The sequence below is a fragment of the Telmatherina bonti genome (assembly GCF_933228915.1).
Source record: "Telmatherina bonti genome assembly, chromosome: 7".
In the NCBI taxonomy this organism is placed as follows: domain Eukaryota; kingdom Metazoa; phylum Chordata; class Actinopteri; order Atheriniformes; family Telmatherinidae; genus Telmatherina; species Telmatherina bonti.
In genome coordinates this window covers 21611450-21627454 of record NC_136625.1, presented here as the reverse complement: position 1 = coordinate 21627454, position 16005 = coordinate 21611450, and the positions used below count along the sequence as shown (strand labels likewise).

Here is a 16005-nt window from a genome sequence, read left to right as displayed (position 1 = left end):
TGCTGCTGAGCAGGGCAGGGTCATTATCAGTTGGAAACCTACTTCCAAGCAGATAAAGACAAAACAATTATATCATACTGTCACATTAAGACAGCGCTGATAGCTTGCATCTTGTTTATGCAACCAAGATGGACACACTTTAGCATCTTCATCTTAATAAAAAGCTCATATGCCATAAATCACACATAAAAATATATTAAAGATTCTCCCAATTTATTATAATGTACAGTTTACATTGCCATGACACAAATGTGACCACCACTTGAATGGGGTGTAGAATGAAAAATATTAAAACAGCCATATAAACAATACCAGAGGATAATGAACTCCTCTTCTTTATGCAGCTGTACATATTGGATCAATAAAATATGCACCATAATACAGATATCAAGCCAGTGATTTAAAAAAAACAAAAAAAAAAAACCCGAAACAAAACTGCACAACCAGGCTTTACTGTGAAGGAATCCATTTGAGAACATTATTTTCACATTTTATGTTACATATTTGACAGTAACAATCTTTATTATTCACACACACACACACAACACTATTTGAATGACATCAACTTAGACGTTTATTCAGAGGGGAGACAAGATTCCAGCATTGTCAACTAACCAACTAACATTGCTGACTTAAAACAAGAAAAAAAAAACCACACAAAATACTGGTCAGAACTATTAAACCAAGCTGGATCTTTACTGTTCACCAGCTTGCGGTCAATGGACAAGACAGAGGTGTTATGTGGAGAAAAAGGGCTCCAGAGGGCATGAACTCATAACCCGCATCTGCTACATGTTACCTCTTTGAATACATTTTTTTTTTTTTTTTTAATTAATGTCTATAGCCATTATTCTGCTGTGGTATTGTTGGGGTGGGGTGGTGGTCAAAACAAAAGCAGAACTTGACAAAACAAAACAAATTTCCGCTTTAATTCACAGCCATTTTTGTGCCTTTTCAAGTAAGAAACATTTGTAGTTCCAGGCAGGCTGTTTACAATTGTGTTTTAAGGAATTTTGTGAATTTTTACTTGTTTCCAACACTTTAAATCAACAAAGTCAATGTCACTGACATGGGAGGTCTAACCACTCAACAAATAAAAATGTGCTTGATGGGATTCTTTGTCATTACAAAGCATTAAAACAAAAACAAAACAAACAAAAAGGAAAAGAAAAACACTGACACATACACTTCTCAAATAAACAACACCGCTTTAGTACTAGATTTCAATGTCTTATACAAAGTTAGCTTGATCTAAAAAGCATAAAATATATTTTTACATCACATACATCAAGACATGTACCATGGTCTAGCTGGAAGTTCACCTGGTGCGCTGAAATCATTTCACCTCTAAGTTCCCTCATAATTCCCCACTGCTGGCATTATTGCTTCTTATGGTCAGGGAACTGAAGAATAGAGAAACAATGCACCATAGGAGATTGAAACTGTACATCAGAGTCACTTGATATCCAAACTTTTGTCAGCTTGTTTCACAATCTGCAATGCTAAAGGATAAGGCAGTTCCATTTTTAAGGCATTGCTGCTTTGAGACATAATGGAGCAGAGGGTGAGTCATGGACTTTGACATTATTATGTCAATGTGCACGATAAACAGGAATACATTTTGGAGGCAAGGATAGAAGTCCACAGAGGGGGAAAAAAAATGTATCTGGTCGTCTTGAATGGTGTATGTTTGTGTCCAAAGGAATTTGAGCTGAAACCATAATTTAAGTCTGCTTAGCAGTTGACCAGAGGTCAAAGCTCAGACAGACGTCAGAGCAGAACTGTGAAGGTTGCTGTGACCATCCCTCACTGCTGGTAATTTCCATACTGGCCCTGCGGAGTGAAATATGACAGAATCATGTTACTGACCTTCTCAACAACCACAAAGTAACAGCTTATGTTCACAAATCTTCAACAACATTCAGTTTCAACAAAAGAAAAATCATACAGAAGACCATGATTTCTGCCTGCATTGGCTTTTATTGACCAGCAGGTGGCAGCAAGGCCTTACAACTTGTGAACTTTAAATTCCAACACAAAACCCCAGCTTTTGGCTGCAGCAGAGCGGAGGATATTATTCCCCACTAAATAGTTCACATTAGCTTTAAATCAGACAAATCCAATGCAAATACGGCAGTGTTTGATGCTTATCTAAACAGGGGTCAAAATATGTGTTTGGTGTGTGGGGAAAGTGCATACAAAAAAAAAAAAAAAAAAACAAGTTTGAAACAATTATTTGACAGTTGGATGCAAGTAAAAAAAATCATTAAAGGATCAGGGGGTGTAACAGTACAGAAATGTATGGATTGGTTTGAAAATTTGCTTTGAAATAATAATAATGTAGTATATTAGTGCAAAAGAGAGGAATAATCAAGTGCCCAACTGCAAAGTGCAACACTCAAAGCACATAAATACCAAGTACAGTTGGTGATCGGACCAAGTAGTTTCATTTTAAGTAGGAAATAATAGTCTATAGTAATGGTTTACTAAATAAACATTTTCAGCCTGCAGATCAGTTTCAGATGTACAGTCTGCAAAGTAGCAAAGTTTTTCTCTTTTTGTCAACAATGGAGACTACACTGTGGTGTTTGGAAAAACTTTATTAGAATTTCAACCTGATGAACACAAAGGAAAGGTTTTCCTATACAGTGTATGCAGTCTTTTATTTTAATAATGCAACAGCTGATAAATGACAACTAGTGAGGGTAGAGCAAGAGCTCCAGAGGTACCGGTCTAAGGGATTTAATTAGAAAAACTATGTGGTTCATGAGCTGTCCTGAATTTATGAAAATTTAAGATTAAAACAAATGTCTGGAACAAGCTTATGTACTGCTACACCCCTATCAAGCGGATTAATTGTGTACAAACAAGGGGAGGGGAGAAAAGAAAAATAAGGAGATTAAGGGCAGTTTTTGGCTTGTCTTCGGACAGTTACACCCCTGGTTAACAGCAACATAAAAGTAAAAAGAAAAAAAAAAAGACTGAAAAAGACAGAGAGGCAGAAGAAACATATGACTGGTGGGCAAGTGTCTAGGCTGGACTCTGAGGTCCTTACAACAACCATTACCTTTGCTTCTTAAAGAGCTAGTCTGGGGTTCAAATCCCCGCTTCTTTATTTCCTCATGTGCCCCTGAATGTTCAAAAATAAAGATATCAAAGTGTAGCTGTGGTCCAACATAAAACCACAGGAAATACAGGGCAGAACATGGATCTTCCTTTAAATCACTGGAACAGTCAGCATCATGCTCTTTAAAGCACTCACATTTCACCACATTAGCCAAAAAATATAAACAAGACTAGGTATCAAGTAAAAATATTGTAACAAATACACTCTTTGGGGAAGAACAAATATAACAATACTTGTTAATATCTAACTTATAGTTTCACTGAGATTGATCTCTATTGTTATGCTATGCAAAATATACAACTCACTATGGCAACAAGCTTTACAAGAGATTAACAAGTCTTAGGTATAGACACATTTATGGTATTTTCCAGTGTTGTGACTATACTCACCTGGTCATAACCGTAAGGGCGCTGCTGTTGGCCCTGTGGGGGTCCCGGCTGAGGAGGGCGATAGCCCCCATACTGCTGTCCCTGCCCCTGTGGATAGTTGGGATACTGTCCTGGGCCACTTTGGGAGGGACCTACAAAAATTGAGGACTAAGTTGTCATTTCTTCATGTTCAAACACTTTAAATTCCATTTATCAGCAATGTCAACAACCTAAACTAAACCAGGCATGTCAAATGTATGATTTTGAAATGATTTTTTGACTTTGGCCTTTTTTACTCCCTTTTACTGCTTTTTAATGTCATCTGTGCACCATCTGTAATGCTTAATGACTTATGTAAAGCCCTTAGAGTTTTCTTGTACATGAAATGTGCTATACAAATCAACTTGTCTTGTCCAAGCCTTCCTCTTGAATAAACTTCATCAAATCTGGATGAAAAGTTAACATTATTTAAGTTCAGCTCCATGGAAGTATCAGCCACAGGTTTATACTTCAAAGGGCCATTTTTGCTCCCTTATGTAGATAAATGGGGATGTCCGTTTCAAACGTGATCATACGTCGCCACCCTCATAAATCAATGTGTGCATTAGTGGCAACAGTTGTTAAGTCAGTGGGCAGTGCTGCGTTCAGTTCACTTCCACATTTTGACACCTGTTGGCAGCAGTAATACACAGCTATAAAGTTGTTTACAACTGTTCAATAACGCCACAAGAAACAGAAGAATAAAACTACAAATTTTTTTTTATTGTTCCTAACCACTTCTGCTTCTTCTTCAGGTGCTTTTTATTTGCCGGTTTCTGTGTCAGCTTCTTCTCTGTCTTGTTTCTCTCACTGGTTGCGTGCCAGCTATACAACTCTACATCTCCAGGAGTGCTGCTCTATTTTCTGTGTCAAGCGATGGACAGCTAAGCCCCTTGAAAACAGACCAAATTATGTGCATAACCAACGTATGAGACAGACAAAAATGTCTGTCTGCAAATCCGTCTTCAGTGCTGAGCATAAATGAGTCTTAAGTCAGGAAGAGACAAAGTATCTCTGGTTGTGTTCATTACCCATCTGTGTTCTGCACTTTTTGTTACTTTAGCATCACTCGGCGGCCTCCTCAACGTTCGTAATCAATGAGCTCAAGTGAATCAGGCAATGGTTTCCTTATGCAAAGAGACATGAAGGATACTTGGGCGGTCTTTACTAGAGAAGCAACTTTCTTTTTTTTTTTTTTTAAATGTAAAAAAACAAAGCAAAAAATTAAGTTCTTCATCAGCCATGTAAACTACAACTACCTCTGCAGCCGCTGTGAAGGACCGAGCGAAGCCTGACTGGCGTTGAAGTCAGATGAAGCCCACGCAGCATCGTTAGGCGTTCATAATGCCTTGTGCTGTTGTGCGTAACCTTGTGGGGGCCTGAGAGAGCAGGCGTGTGTGTGTGCCAGATGGAGCTCACCTCACAGCCTCTACTTATTCATTACCAGTATGAGCTCTGGCTCAGACAGAGGGTGAGTGACACAAAGTTACAGTGAAAAAAATTACATGAGGGAAAAAATGCTCGAAGAGATTCAAGACCTAAACTTGGACTGCGGACACATTTAGACGTTCTTAAATGCGTTTTATTAAAACATTGCTATTAATGTTAATATGTATGAACAGCTACTAGAAGTGCTTGGGTCAACTCATAATGCAATGGTGTGGAAATGTTTGGGTTAAATTTACCAGAACCCATCGTGGGTTTTCGGTGTCAGAAAGTCGAGTTATTAATATCTCATAAATATCACTTTCAGTCAACCGTTTATTTGCCAAACACAAACTCCTCTCTGTTTTACTCTCAAACACACACGTACTTCATAGAGGCATCAGGCCTCTGCAGTGGATGATCTATTACTGACTTACAGAGTAGTTTAACACTACTACCTAAAGACAAAAAGACAAGTGTTGTGGGGAGAAATGGAAGATAATTGGAATGGATAACATTCCCAAATTAGAGCAGTCACAGTTTTAGCAAAGATGTGCTACAACCCCTGAGCGTATGGCTAATGAGAATTTCTTTGAATTTAGAAACCTTGCCAAATTCCAGTAAACTCATGTCATGTCCGTAACGACTGCTGACGTTTCCTCCACTAAACTGAAACATTATAACAATTCACTACGGTAGTCCTTTAATTCTTTACTCCTGATGATGTGAAGATGTACCCGAAGCAATAACAACCTCTATTTCACTCAGGAGAAATTATAATTCTGCAACAAAGCACAGCATCCAAAGAAGGCTGATGGTGCCTCCTACAGGACAAATAAGTAAAAGAGGAGGAGGAATCTCACCGTAACCTTGTTGCTGTGGTGGATAGCCCTGCTGACCTGGGTACTGCTGCTGTGGAGGATAGCCTTGCTGCTGTGGTGGGCCTTGCTGGTATGCTTCTTGTTGTTGGCCATACTGGGCATTACCTACAACAAGTAACAAAACACATTTAAGACAAAATTCTGATGACTAAAAGGGATAAATACACATATAGAAAGAACAAGATATTCTTCCTATACTGATAAAACAAAAACAGCAAGTATAAAAGTAACTGTTGTGCATAATATAACTGTATCCGTAAAGTATTACCTTAGCGCATATATATATATATATATATATATATATATATATATATATATATATATATATATATATATATAGTAAAATTAAGCCATTAAAAGATATTCAAACTTAAGGTTAGGGTCAGAGATTTTGCTTATATTTTCATTTTTTGCCCATTTCAGTTCAGATGGGGAAAACATGTAAATAGCTAATTATTAGGAGCCCTGCCTCAAGAATTCATGTTGATCCCTCTTTTCAAATCGCCCTCATTTTCTTCATTTCAAGAGCAAAACATGTGTTTGAAAGGTCAAAGAAAAACAGGGTAGTCAGTAGAAGGGAAAAAAACAATGAAGAACATAAAACTAAATGTTAACTGGACAAAGACAAAGAAGTTCTGTATTTCTAAGTTTCTTATTTCTAAATGTGTTCGCTACATTCCATAATACCAACATCAAACACACCAACTTAGAGAAATCACAAGTGTATCCACTTGTGATTCGAGCTGATGCGTCATATCTGTCCAAAACAGTTGTTGGTTTCTAAGTTGCTCATGCGCTGGATGTTTTCTGCATGTTAGTAGACACAGACATAAGTAGAAATACTAAAAGAATATGAAAGTACTAACTGGCCGCAGCACTAAACGTGCATTTAAAAAGTTTGCTGTGTAGTTATTGGCATGAAGCATTGACTTTTGACTTCTACCCAACTTTCATACAGCTGTCACAGTTGAATCTCATTCACGTCTCTCGTCACTGCATTTTTGGACGTTTTGTCACCTCTGAAGGAACAACACCTTATTCTAAAGGGTGTATTTCTGGCATGTGAATGTGCATCTTCAGATTCCACATAATTTTTACTTATTAGAGCCTAAATTTGCATTGATTTCCCCAGAAAATAATGAAGAAACTGAAATTTTGGATTTGCCGCAGTCTCTACATCATTTGTGTTTTAACACAACTCCTGGGTTCTTTCTCATCTTCTCCGAGTGACTGGAGAGTTTCTCCTACCTTCTGAGGCTCCCTGTCCTGCGTGACTGTACTGGTCCCCATAGTAGTCTTCCTGCCCTGGGTACTGCTGAGGGGGTCCTACATACACATACACACAACATACACACAAGTAGATTCAAGGTGTTGTTGGATTGGTTGTGTAAGGGGAAGATTAGAGAGGATGGATTCCCTGCCACTAATTCTTGTTAAATAGCTTTCTCTTGGCCACTTCACTAATCTTACAGCGTCTGGAGGCTTTAGGTTACATCTTTATTCATCAAGATGACTGAGCTACCGGATAGGAAATAGATGTAATTAAGAGGAACAGAAGTAAGAAATGCAGGAGGGAAGGCTGCAAAAAAGAAAGGCCAACATTCACAACTGGCACACATGAGAGACACACTCTGAGGGGTATACCTTGCTGTGGGGGTCTGTATGGTGGCATTGGCCTCTGCCCCATGACATGATTCCCTTGGTTGACCTGGCCCATCATGCCCATTGGGTTCTGCTGTCCTTGGTAGTGTTGTCCTCCACCACCAGGAGGCATGTTATACTGTTGTGATGGAGGCTGCTGATGCATCATTGGGCCTGTAGTACACCGACATTGAGCTAACTATCAAACTGAGTTCGACAGATAAGCCAAAGTAATAGCATGTGTCTTATCACGTGCACTACTACTAGAGATAAGACTCTAGAAATCAATACAATCGCATGAAAACTAGCAGATGTGTTGTTTTACCTTGATTAGGTTGCATGTTCATGTTTGGTCGAGGCCCATAGTTTCCCATGGGTTGGCCCTGGGTCATATTCATTTGACTCTGAACTGGCATGCCCTGGGAAGAAGGGACTGTGTGATTGTAACCACCCATTGAGCCATGGCTGCTGGGGGGCATATTCATAGAGCCACTGGGCATGTTGGGTGGCTGGGTAGGGCCTGGACCTGGGCCTTGCATGGGCATGTGATTAGGACCTGGAAAAGATATAGTGAGGAGGAAAAAAAGAAGGAGATATAAAAATTCTCATTTAATAGACACAAGAAAAAGTGAAACTTCAAAAAGCCCTTTAAATGTGTCCTGATTTATACAAAGTTCTGCAGTTCAATAAGGTAGACTGACACCATTATCAGCTAAAGTTCAATAACTATTGTAATTTCAGAGCTTTTCTTTCATCACATTATTTACTTTCTATCTGCTTAATAACTTCTGCAAATAAAAAGTATGATACATGTCAGTGCAAAACACTTCTAAACAGATCTACCAGATTAAATTGTGATGTGGTCAGACTTAACAAGAGTAACCATGTGAACTGAGGATCAATCTTTTTCATAAAAACAACATACCAGACAAAAAAATGTATGAGGCTATATGCACATTTGCAGAATCTCGATTGATTCGGACACAGAAAGCATGAATTTTATGTTATATGGGACACAGTTGGCCAGAATCCCAGAGCAGGTACCTATGCTCCAGTCATATTGTGATTCTGCTTAGGTCAGACTTTAGAGTCTTGACAACACAACAAACTGCATTACTTATTAAGTATACAGCAAATGGATTGAAGGGGTTGCCTTTAATCAAATTATTTGTTTCAGTCATTTTTGGTATGGTGTTCTGGTATGTTGGTTTCCATTCAATCTATAACAATCTCTTGTAAATCTGGAGGACAGAAAGAAAGACTTAAAGACAGACAGAAAAAAAGAAATCTATATACAATACAAATGAAGTATGATGTGATGCTTCACTTGGAGAATATAACCTGTAACCACAATTAAACAAAGTCCAAATTTAACATCACCACAGCAGCTAAACAAGTGACATCATCCTTCAGCAGAACAACCTCCCTCACAGTTCTGTGGTGTTGCTAGGCAACTCAAGACAGAAACTGAATAGAGAAGGAGAAAGAGAAGGGAGAAAGACAAGAGGGGAGGAAGCAGAGGTGGGAAAAGAGTGAGTTACCAGGCATCTGTCCATTCATCTGGTTCTGCATATGGGGGGCTGGAGGGCCACCACTGACCATACCCTCAGAGGGCATATTGTGACCATGAGGAGGCTGAGGAGGGGGTCCACTCTGGTTCATACCACCGGGGCCCATGGGCATATTTTGAGTGGGTGGCTGGAGGTGAAAAGCACAGAAAAAAAAATACACATTAGCGTCCAAGAAACCGATCTGAGCCTGAAAATAAATGGGATTTAAAAACAAACAAAACAACACTCAAATTACTGGTTATAATAGTAACTGAGAATATGTTCCACATTATAAAATAATACAATACAATACAAATAAACCAAACAAACAAAAACAACATTGAGAAATACTTAAATGAGTTCACTGAACATCTCCATACTTTGGGACTTAAATAAGGCTAATGTAAAATAAACAATACTCAAAAGGAAAAGAAATTTTAATTTCCAAAGCACAGGATATCTAGACGTTTTTGGGGTTTTTTTTTTTGGTTTTTTTTTAAAAATCATTTTATGATAAGTGGAATGTTGGATTCTACTGTATCCATACTTTCAAAAGCTTCCATGAGAACATTATAACATGACTTTTTTCACACACCAAGCAGAACTCGGTGTGGGAAAAGCGACAAGGTTAATATTTTCATAAGGTGATGATCTTCAATTATTCCCCTCACATTAAAGAACATACTAATTCTCAATGTTAAATGGTGCAACTTAATGAAAAAACTATTACCTGATATTGTGAGGATAATCACAAATACGTTTGTCACACCCATTTCAAATATATTATAAATATATGCTTTTAAATATGTTATCAACTATTTCAACACTTCCTCTAAATCATGACTAAAATATGGGAGAATCTTAATAATGACAGATGAGCCTAACATGAGCTCATAGGAATGCAAGTCACAGTGTTTTGTACAGTTCATTCACAATCATCAAATACTTACAGCAGGTAGGAGAGATTGCATGTTCTGGTTAGAGTCTGCTATCGTGGCCAGGTAGACCAAATTTCTGTGCAGCATCTGTTGATACCTGGGTAAAAGGAGGGTTGTTAATATTCCACATATGACAATAATTACTGTTCAAATATCAGTAGGGACTTACTGTGAACACTCTGCAGTTTTTCCTTTACTCTGGAAGTCCATTATACACTGAATGAGCTGGTTATTTTCATCAAGTAACTGCAAAAGTAAACGCTCGTATTTATGGGACATTCGTTTTACTTCTGATAAAAAAAACAATAATATTAAAGAATCGTGTCATGTAATACTTTGATATGGCTTTTTATGTTCCTTTTGGTAGTTAATTTGTTTCAATTTGCAAACAAAGGGCAAGTCTTTTTCTTTTAATGTGAGCGTGCGTTTCAAGCTAACAAAAGACGCGTCTCACTAGCTAGCTGTCCTCTGCTAACAAAACCACAGGCCTCCATTCATCTACAACACAATTACACGTCAGTCGGATAGATCCACCCAAGATACACATGGCGTCCGGATTCCAAAGAAATTCATATTCACCGCGCTTTGACCCTGCAACAATGTTTCCGATCTGCCCACAGCGGGTCTTGGATGGGCACTGCAACACTGACAATCTGAACGGCTAGCAAGGTTTGATACATTGACTCCATAATGCGACGCGATGAAAAAAATGAATTACCTTTTGTATTCCAGCGGGTGTTATATCGCCCTTACGCTGCCTGTGAGGCGCAAATGCCACCGACATGGTGATATTATGATTAATGAACGCGAACTAAAGCATAAAAGTCAAAAGTAGCTAACACACAAGACAAATCGGTAGAACTCAGATCACACAGTCCTCCTGAATACGATGCAATTTCGTAATACAGTGGTCCATGTTTAGGGGGGGGCAGCAGCACGTTTAAAATCACTGTTCTTTTCATTGTTTATTTTAGATGTGAAATGATATCTGACGCTTATGTTAAGCTTATTTAAACGACAATATTTGTAATAATTGGTGTACGCAGCTGGCATAAACTATATATTTTTCTTTCGTTGAATCACAGTTCTACCTATTTTTCATATAGTGGAAGAGCCCACAGCGAGACTAAAAGGCCATGGGCCGAGTGCTTTGAACTACAAAAGGAAAAAGGAAACAGGTGGAAAATTTTAAACACACACGTATCACATATATAACACACCTAAAAATATGAAAGCATTTTGGGGCGATAGAACATATTCACAAAAAAATATGTTTTAGTTTTTAAATTGATTATATTCTCTCACATTTTGGTTAGTTGCATTATGTAGAAACGCCACTCTGCAAAATCTGTTTCGGTTCCTGTGTAGGTAAAATTAAATAAAGAAAAAAAAAAAACCAACTACAATAAAAATGCGTTTTTTATTCTTGCTTATTTTTTTTTATCTATGTATGATGATGATGATAATAATAATAATAATTTTTTATTATTGTTTTTAATCACAACTGTCCTCTACGGAACCTCGTTTTGGTATAGTCGAAGTTCATAGGTAAGGCGCAGGCGCTGTTTTCAATCTACACAGTGAGTAGCTTTTTGCTAACGAGCTGAATCATTTGGTAGGGGTTTCAACTTTTTCTTGTAATTGTGTTTATCTTGCAGTGCGATGGCGGCAAGATATGATAGGGCAATTACTGTATTTTCTCCTGATGGACATCTTTTTCAAGTGGAGTATGCACAAGAAGCTGTAAAGAAAGGCTCTACAGCGGTAAGGCGTTAAGTAGAACTAATGCTAAAGCTAACGTGGCCACTGTTAGCGAACTAATTAGCGGCTAGCAGAAACTCTGCTCTTTCTTCTGTTTGATGTCTTTTTGACTCACAGTATACTGTGCTTTGTATTTTCCATTCCTGTTGGACTATAAAAAATAGTAATCATTGGTCTGCCAGCATAAAATTAATCAGGGTTTTTTTTTTTTTTTTTTTTTTTTAAATGCATCTTGTTAGCATTTTGTCGCTGTGTCACTCCCAATACTTTCGGTTTTGAGCCACAAAGCGGTGGTTACGATAAATAGTGATTGGAAGGACAGTATAGTCAGAAAAGAGTTGGTATTTCAATCAGAGTTTAATTATGATTAAATGATCCCTCTTGATCATATTTTAAAATAGGTGCAGTAAACCATTTACTGGTGGTTCGATAAAATACGCTTGTGTGAGCTGCCCTTTGCAGGGACCTGAGCGAGACATGCTTGATACACACACACACACACATATATATATATATATATATATATATATATATATATATATATATATATATATATGTGTGTGTGTGTGTGTGTGTGTGTGTGTGTATGTGTGTGTGTGTGTATAAGGCATAGTTAACAGATTCCTTAAAAACTGGAAAAACCTAAATGTTAAAATAAAATAAAAAACATGCACTATCTTTTTTTTTCCCCCATTGCTGTATTTTCTTTTTAACTTTCTATTTCATATCTTTGTTTCTCACAGGTATTTAGGGAGATGGTATTAGTTGTCATATTATATGTTACATAAAGTTTATAATAAAATAAATAAATGAGAGATGCTCTGCTTCAGAGGATTTTAAGTCCAGAAATTTAATACTTATTGAATAACTGAAGAAGTGTGGTCATATCATTATAATCATTCCTCAGTACTTGGTTGTAAATGCTTTAAGTTTATGTTTGTTTTTTGTACACATTTGAAATGACTTTTTAGGTGAGGCATGATTTATCTTGGTAGTTATAGGTCACTTGCATATGGATATCCTGATAGTGTAACTTATTGGCTTAAACAGGAAGTGCAGGATCTTGCAAATTTGGTTTATGGACCTCCTTCCCATGCAAAATGTAATATATTGTGTATATGTAGCTGGTCTACACATAATTAAATTTTGATATCCCTTGCTCTATTTAAGAACTAATAGTTATTCTCTTCAGTGGACAATAATAAAATAATGTAAAATCTTGATCCTTGTTTCAAGAATTTTTTTCTTCCTTTGTTTACTTAAATGTGCAAGTTTAAGTTTCCCAATCCCAAAAACAAGCACGACCAAGAGTAAATAGCCCATAAGTGATATCGAAATAAATTTACCAAGTGAACTCCTTATTGATATTAATTTTTGTTTATCACTGGCGAGTCTTTCCATCATCTGCCCAGCCTGTTAGGGAAAACATTCTTTCGTGAAAATGATCAGTAGTTAATATGGATCTGTTTATTTGTTCCTTTTTTCCTTCACTCTACTCAGGTGGGAATTAGAGGTAAAGATATTGTTGTCCTTGGTGTGGAGAAGAAATCGGTTGCAAAGTTGCAGGAGGAAAGGACTGTCCGCAAGATATGTGCACTGGATGAGCATGTTTGCATGGCCTTTGCAGGTACCTTAAAAAATATTCCTTTACCTTATATCTTGCCTGCCACATGAATTAATTTTGTCCTTTTTTTACCCAGATTATAGTAGTCATATAACTTTGTTTTAATTTTTTTAAGGTTTGACAGCAGATGCTCGTATTGTGATAAACAGAGCTCGGGTTGAGTGCCAGAGCCACAGGCTAACAGTTGAGGATCCAGTGACAGTGGAATACATCACACGATACATAGCAACACTGAAACAGGTATGTGACCACCGTACCGCTGATTTATTGTTAACTCAGATTATTATAAGCCATCTAAAGTCTGTAACATTCATGAGCCAAAAGCATCTAGTGCTTTCATGCTGGGTGCTGCTTGTTATGTTTTTAATAAATATGCAAAAATAGGCGAGCAAATTCCCATTTTTGTTCCACCTGCAGCGCTACACTCAAAGCAATGGGCGCAGACCATTTGGAATCTCAGCGTTAATTGTTGGGTTTGACTACGATGGAACCCCCAGGCTGTACCAGACTGACCCATCAGGGACCTACCATGCCTGGAAAGTTAGTGGCTCATTTTATTTATTTATTTTTCATAAATTGATTTTTTTTTTTTTTTTTTTTTTTTGTGTGTGTGTATCCATCACATTATTGGACTTTTTAATAAGTGTGTTGTCAGCCTAAAACATATTAATGATTGAACTTTGCATTCTTGGCTGAAAATATCAGGCAAATGCAATTGGCCGCAGTGCAAAAACCGTGAGAGAGTTCTTGGAGAAAAATTACACGGATGAAGCCATCGCCGGTGACAACGAGGCAATCAAGTTGGCCATCAAAGCTTTGCTTGAGGTAAGGTGACAGTAGGCCTTTGCAGCAACATATATTTCACTTTGGGCTCTTTCGCATGAGGTAGATGCACCAAAGCTAAATGAAAACTGCAACATTTTCCTCTGACATACAAAGATTTATTTATTTATTTAAACTGGCAAGATGTAAAGCTCAAGACTTACTAGAACTGATATTATATTGCTGTTAAAACATAATTATTTGTTGTGACAGGTTGTCCAGTCAGGAGGAAAAAATATTGAACTTGCTGTTATCAGACGGAATCAACCACTCAAGGTATGCAATGAGGGAAATCTGCATTCTTTTTAATTTTTTTGTTTGAGCTTTAATATGATCTTTATAATTGTGTATTTTCTCTCGTTATAGATTTTGGAGTCCAAGGAAATTGAGACTCTGGTGGCTGAAATAGAGAAGGAAAAAGAAGAAGAGGCAGAGAAGAAGAAACAGAAAAAATCCACTTGAAATGGTCGACAAGATGTTGTTTATTGCACTTGGATGACAATATCATATGAGTTCAGAATATTAGTTTGAAGGTTTACTCCTTTTATTTCACTGTAAAGAGCCAATTCATAACTTGAGAGTTGTTGATGTTGCTGAAATGTTTTCACACATTTAAAGTGACTTTTTACCAGCTGCAAAGAATAATATTGTAATACTGTTTAGTTGGCTTTGTTTGAACATACCTACGACTTGAGGTGTGTCCAAACATTACTCTGGTATCTCAAGTTAGGAGTTGGATCTTTTGTTTCACTTGCAGGATTAAAAAGAAAATCATTTACCAAATGTCTCAAATGTATAACCAATAAAAGTGGAATTGTTTGTATGTTTTGTTCAGTTGTTTTTTTTTAATCACCAGTGCACCAAATGCCTTTCCAAGATAGAATCAGCTGAGAAAGTTGCCATTAGCCCTTTCAGTGAGACTGTAAACAACAGAATACCCTCAATCTTTGTATTGTTTATCCTACTGCAATGGAAGTGTGGTGGTAAAAATACCTGCAGTTAGAAACCCTACTAAAGTACGTAGCGATAAAGTGCAATGTTTTTTCATCTTTAAGCATTCTGTCACAGACCTAAAACTAGTGGGGGCTTGATTGCTTTACAAAGTGCTCACCTTTCCCTCACTCATTTAAAACAAATTAGTGGTGAGCTAAAGAAATGTCTAATGGCTGCTCAATGAGATGCCCTCTTTCTGTCTTTTTTTTTTTTTTTTTTTTCCTCTGCTTTTTTATTTCACCCTAAATTCGCTTATCAAGCAACCACTGCTCTGAATTCTCAACGACACAATTATGGCCGGCGGTGTGGTAGGGCTGCTTAATGGGATCCTGGCCTCAGACCCCAGTGGGAACTTTCAGTGACTTTAATCTGAAGCCCTTTGAAAAGTTGTGCCGTGCTGTGCTGAAGAGCCCCCGGGGTTCCCTCTGACTCCTACCAAAGACATAATGGTGAATGCTAAAGTCCTTCATTTAGAGTCATCTTCCCTGAGCCAGGATTTCCTGAGTGGGCGCCTTGACTAGAGTGATTGCGCTTGAACTTGTTTGTGAGTTGTTAGAAGTTGTTGTTTGGACTGACGTTAGACAACAAATTAAAGTTCAGGTAATTCTTCCTATACAATGATGTCATTAAATTCTAGGAATGTAATTCTAATTAGTTTAGTGTAACTCATTTTTTTCCCAGTTCATCAGTACACTAATTGGTTCTTACAAATTTACTTTAAGTTCAAATTTTATATCACTATCTCTATTAGGTTGTTGCTCTGATTGTTGGCAAAAAAGGGTTACCCAACAAGCTCCAGGTAGAATTAATAGTTTATTCTAGGTAGTCAGTCCTCT

General features: G+C 37.4%; 2 protein-coding genes across 4 annotated transcripts; one reads left to right on the top strand and one right to left on the bottom strand.

The window, feature by feature from the left end:
- Window positions 1-211: 211 nt before the first annotated feature.
- Window positions 212-10849, bottom strand: ss18 (SS18 subunit of BAF chromatin remodeling complex). Of its 3 annotated transcripts, XM_079244144.1 has the most exons (11): window positions 10688-10849; window positions 10139-10215; window positions 9982-10066; window positions 9023-9179; window positions 7807-8037; window positions 7485-7655; window positions 7089-7166; window positions 5823-5945; window positions 3517-3647; window positions 3068-3130; window positions 212-1833 (listed from the first exon to the last, which is right to left on the bottom strand). In XM_079244144.1, the coding sequence occupies exons 1-10, from the start codon at window positions 10751-10753 to the stop codon at window positions 3113-3115; spliced, it is 1137 nt and encodes a 378-aa protein (XP_079100270.1). In that variant the 5' UTR covers window positions 10754-10849; the 3' UTR covers window positions 212-1833; window positions 3068-3112. The 3 variants fall into 3 exon arrangements, with proteins under 3 accessions (XP_079100270.1, XP_079100269.1, XP_079100271.1); XM_079244143.1 differs by lacking the exon at window positions 3068-3130; XM_079244145.1 differs by lacking the exons at window positions 3068-3130; window positions 7089-7166.
- Window positions 10850-11539: 690 nt separating this feature from the next.
- Window positions 11540-14999, top strand: psma8 (proteasome 20S subunit alpha 8). The gene is made up of 7 exons (XM_079243030.1): window positions 11540-11733; window positions 13231-13357; window positions 13470-13594; window positions 13772-13894; window positions 14060-14179; window positions 14390-14452; window positions 14543-14999. Exons 1-7 carry the CDS (start codon window positions 11632-11634, stop codon window positions 14636-14638), a joined length of 756 nt encoding a protein of 251 aa, XP_079099156.1. The 5' UTR covers window positions 11540-11631; the 3' UTR covers window positions 14639-14999.
- Window positions 15000-16005: the final 1006 nt, after the last annotated feature.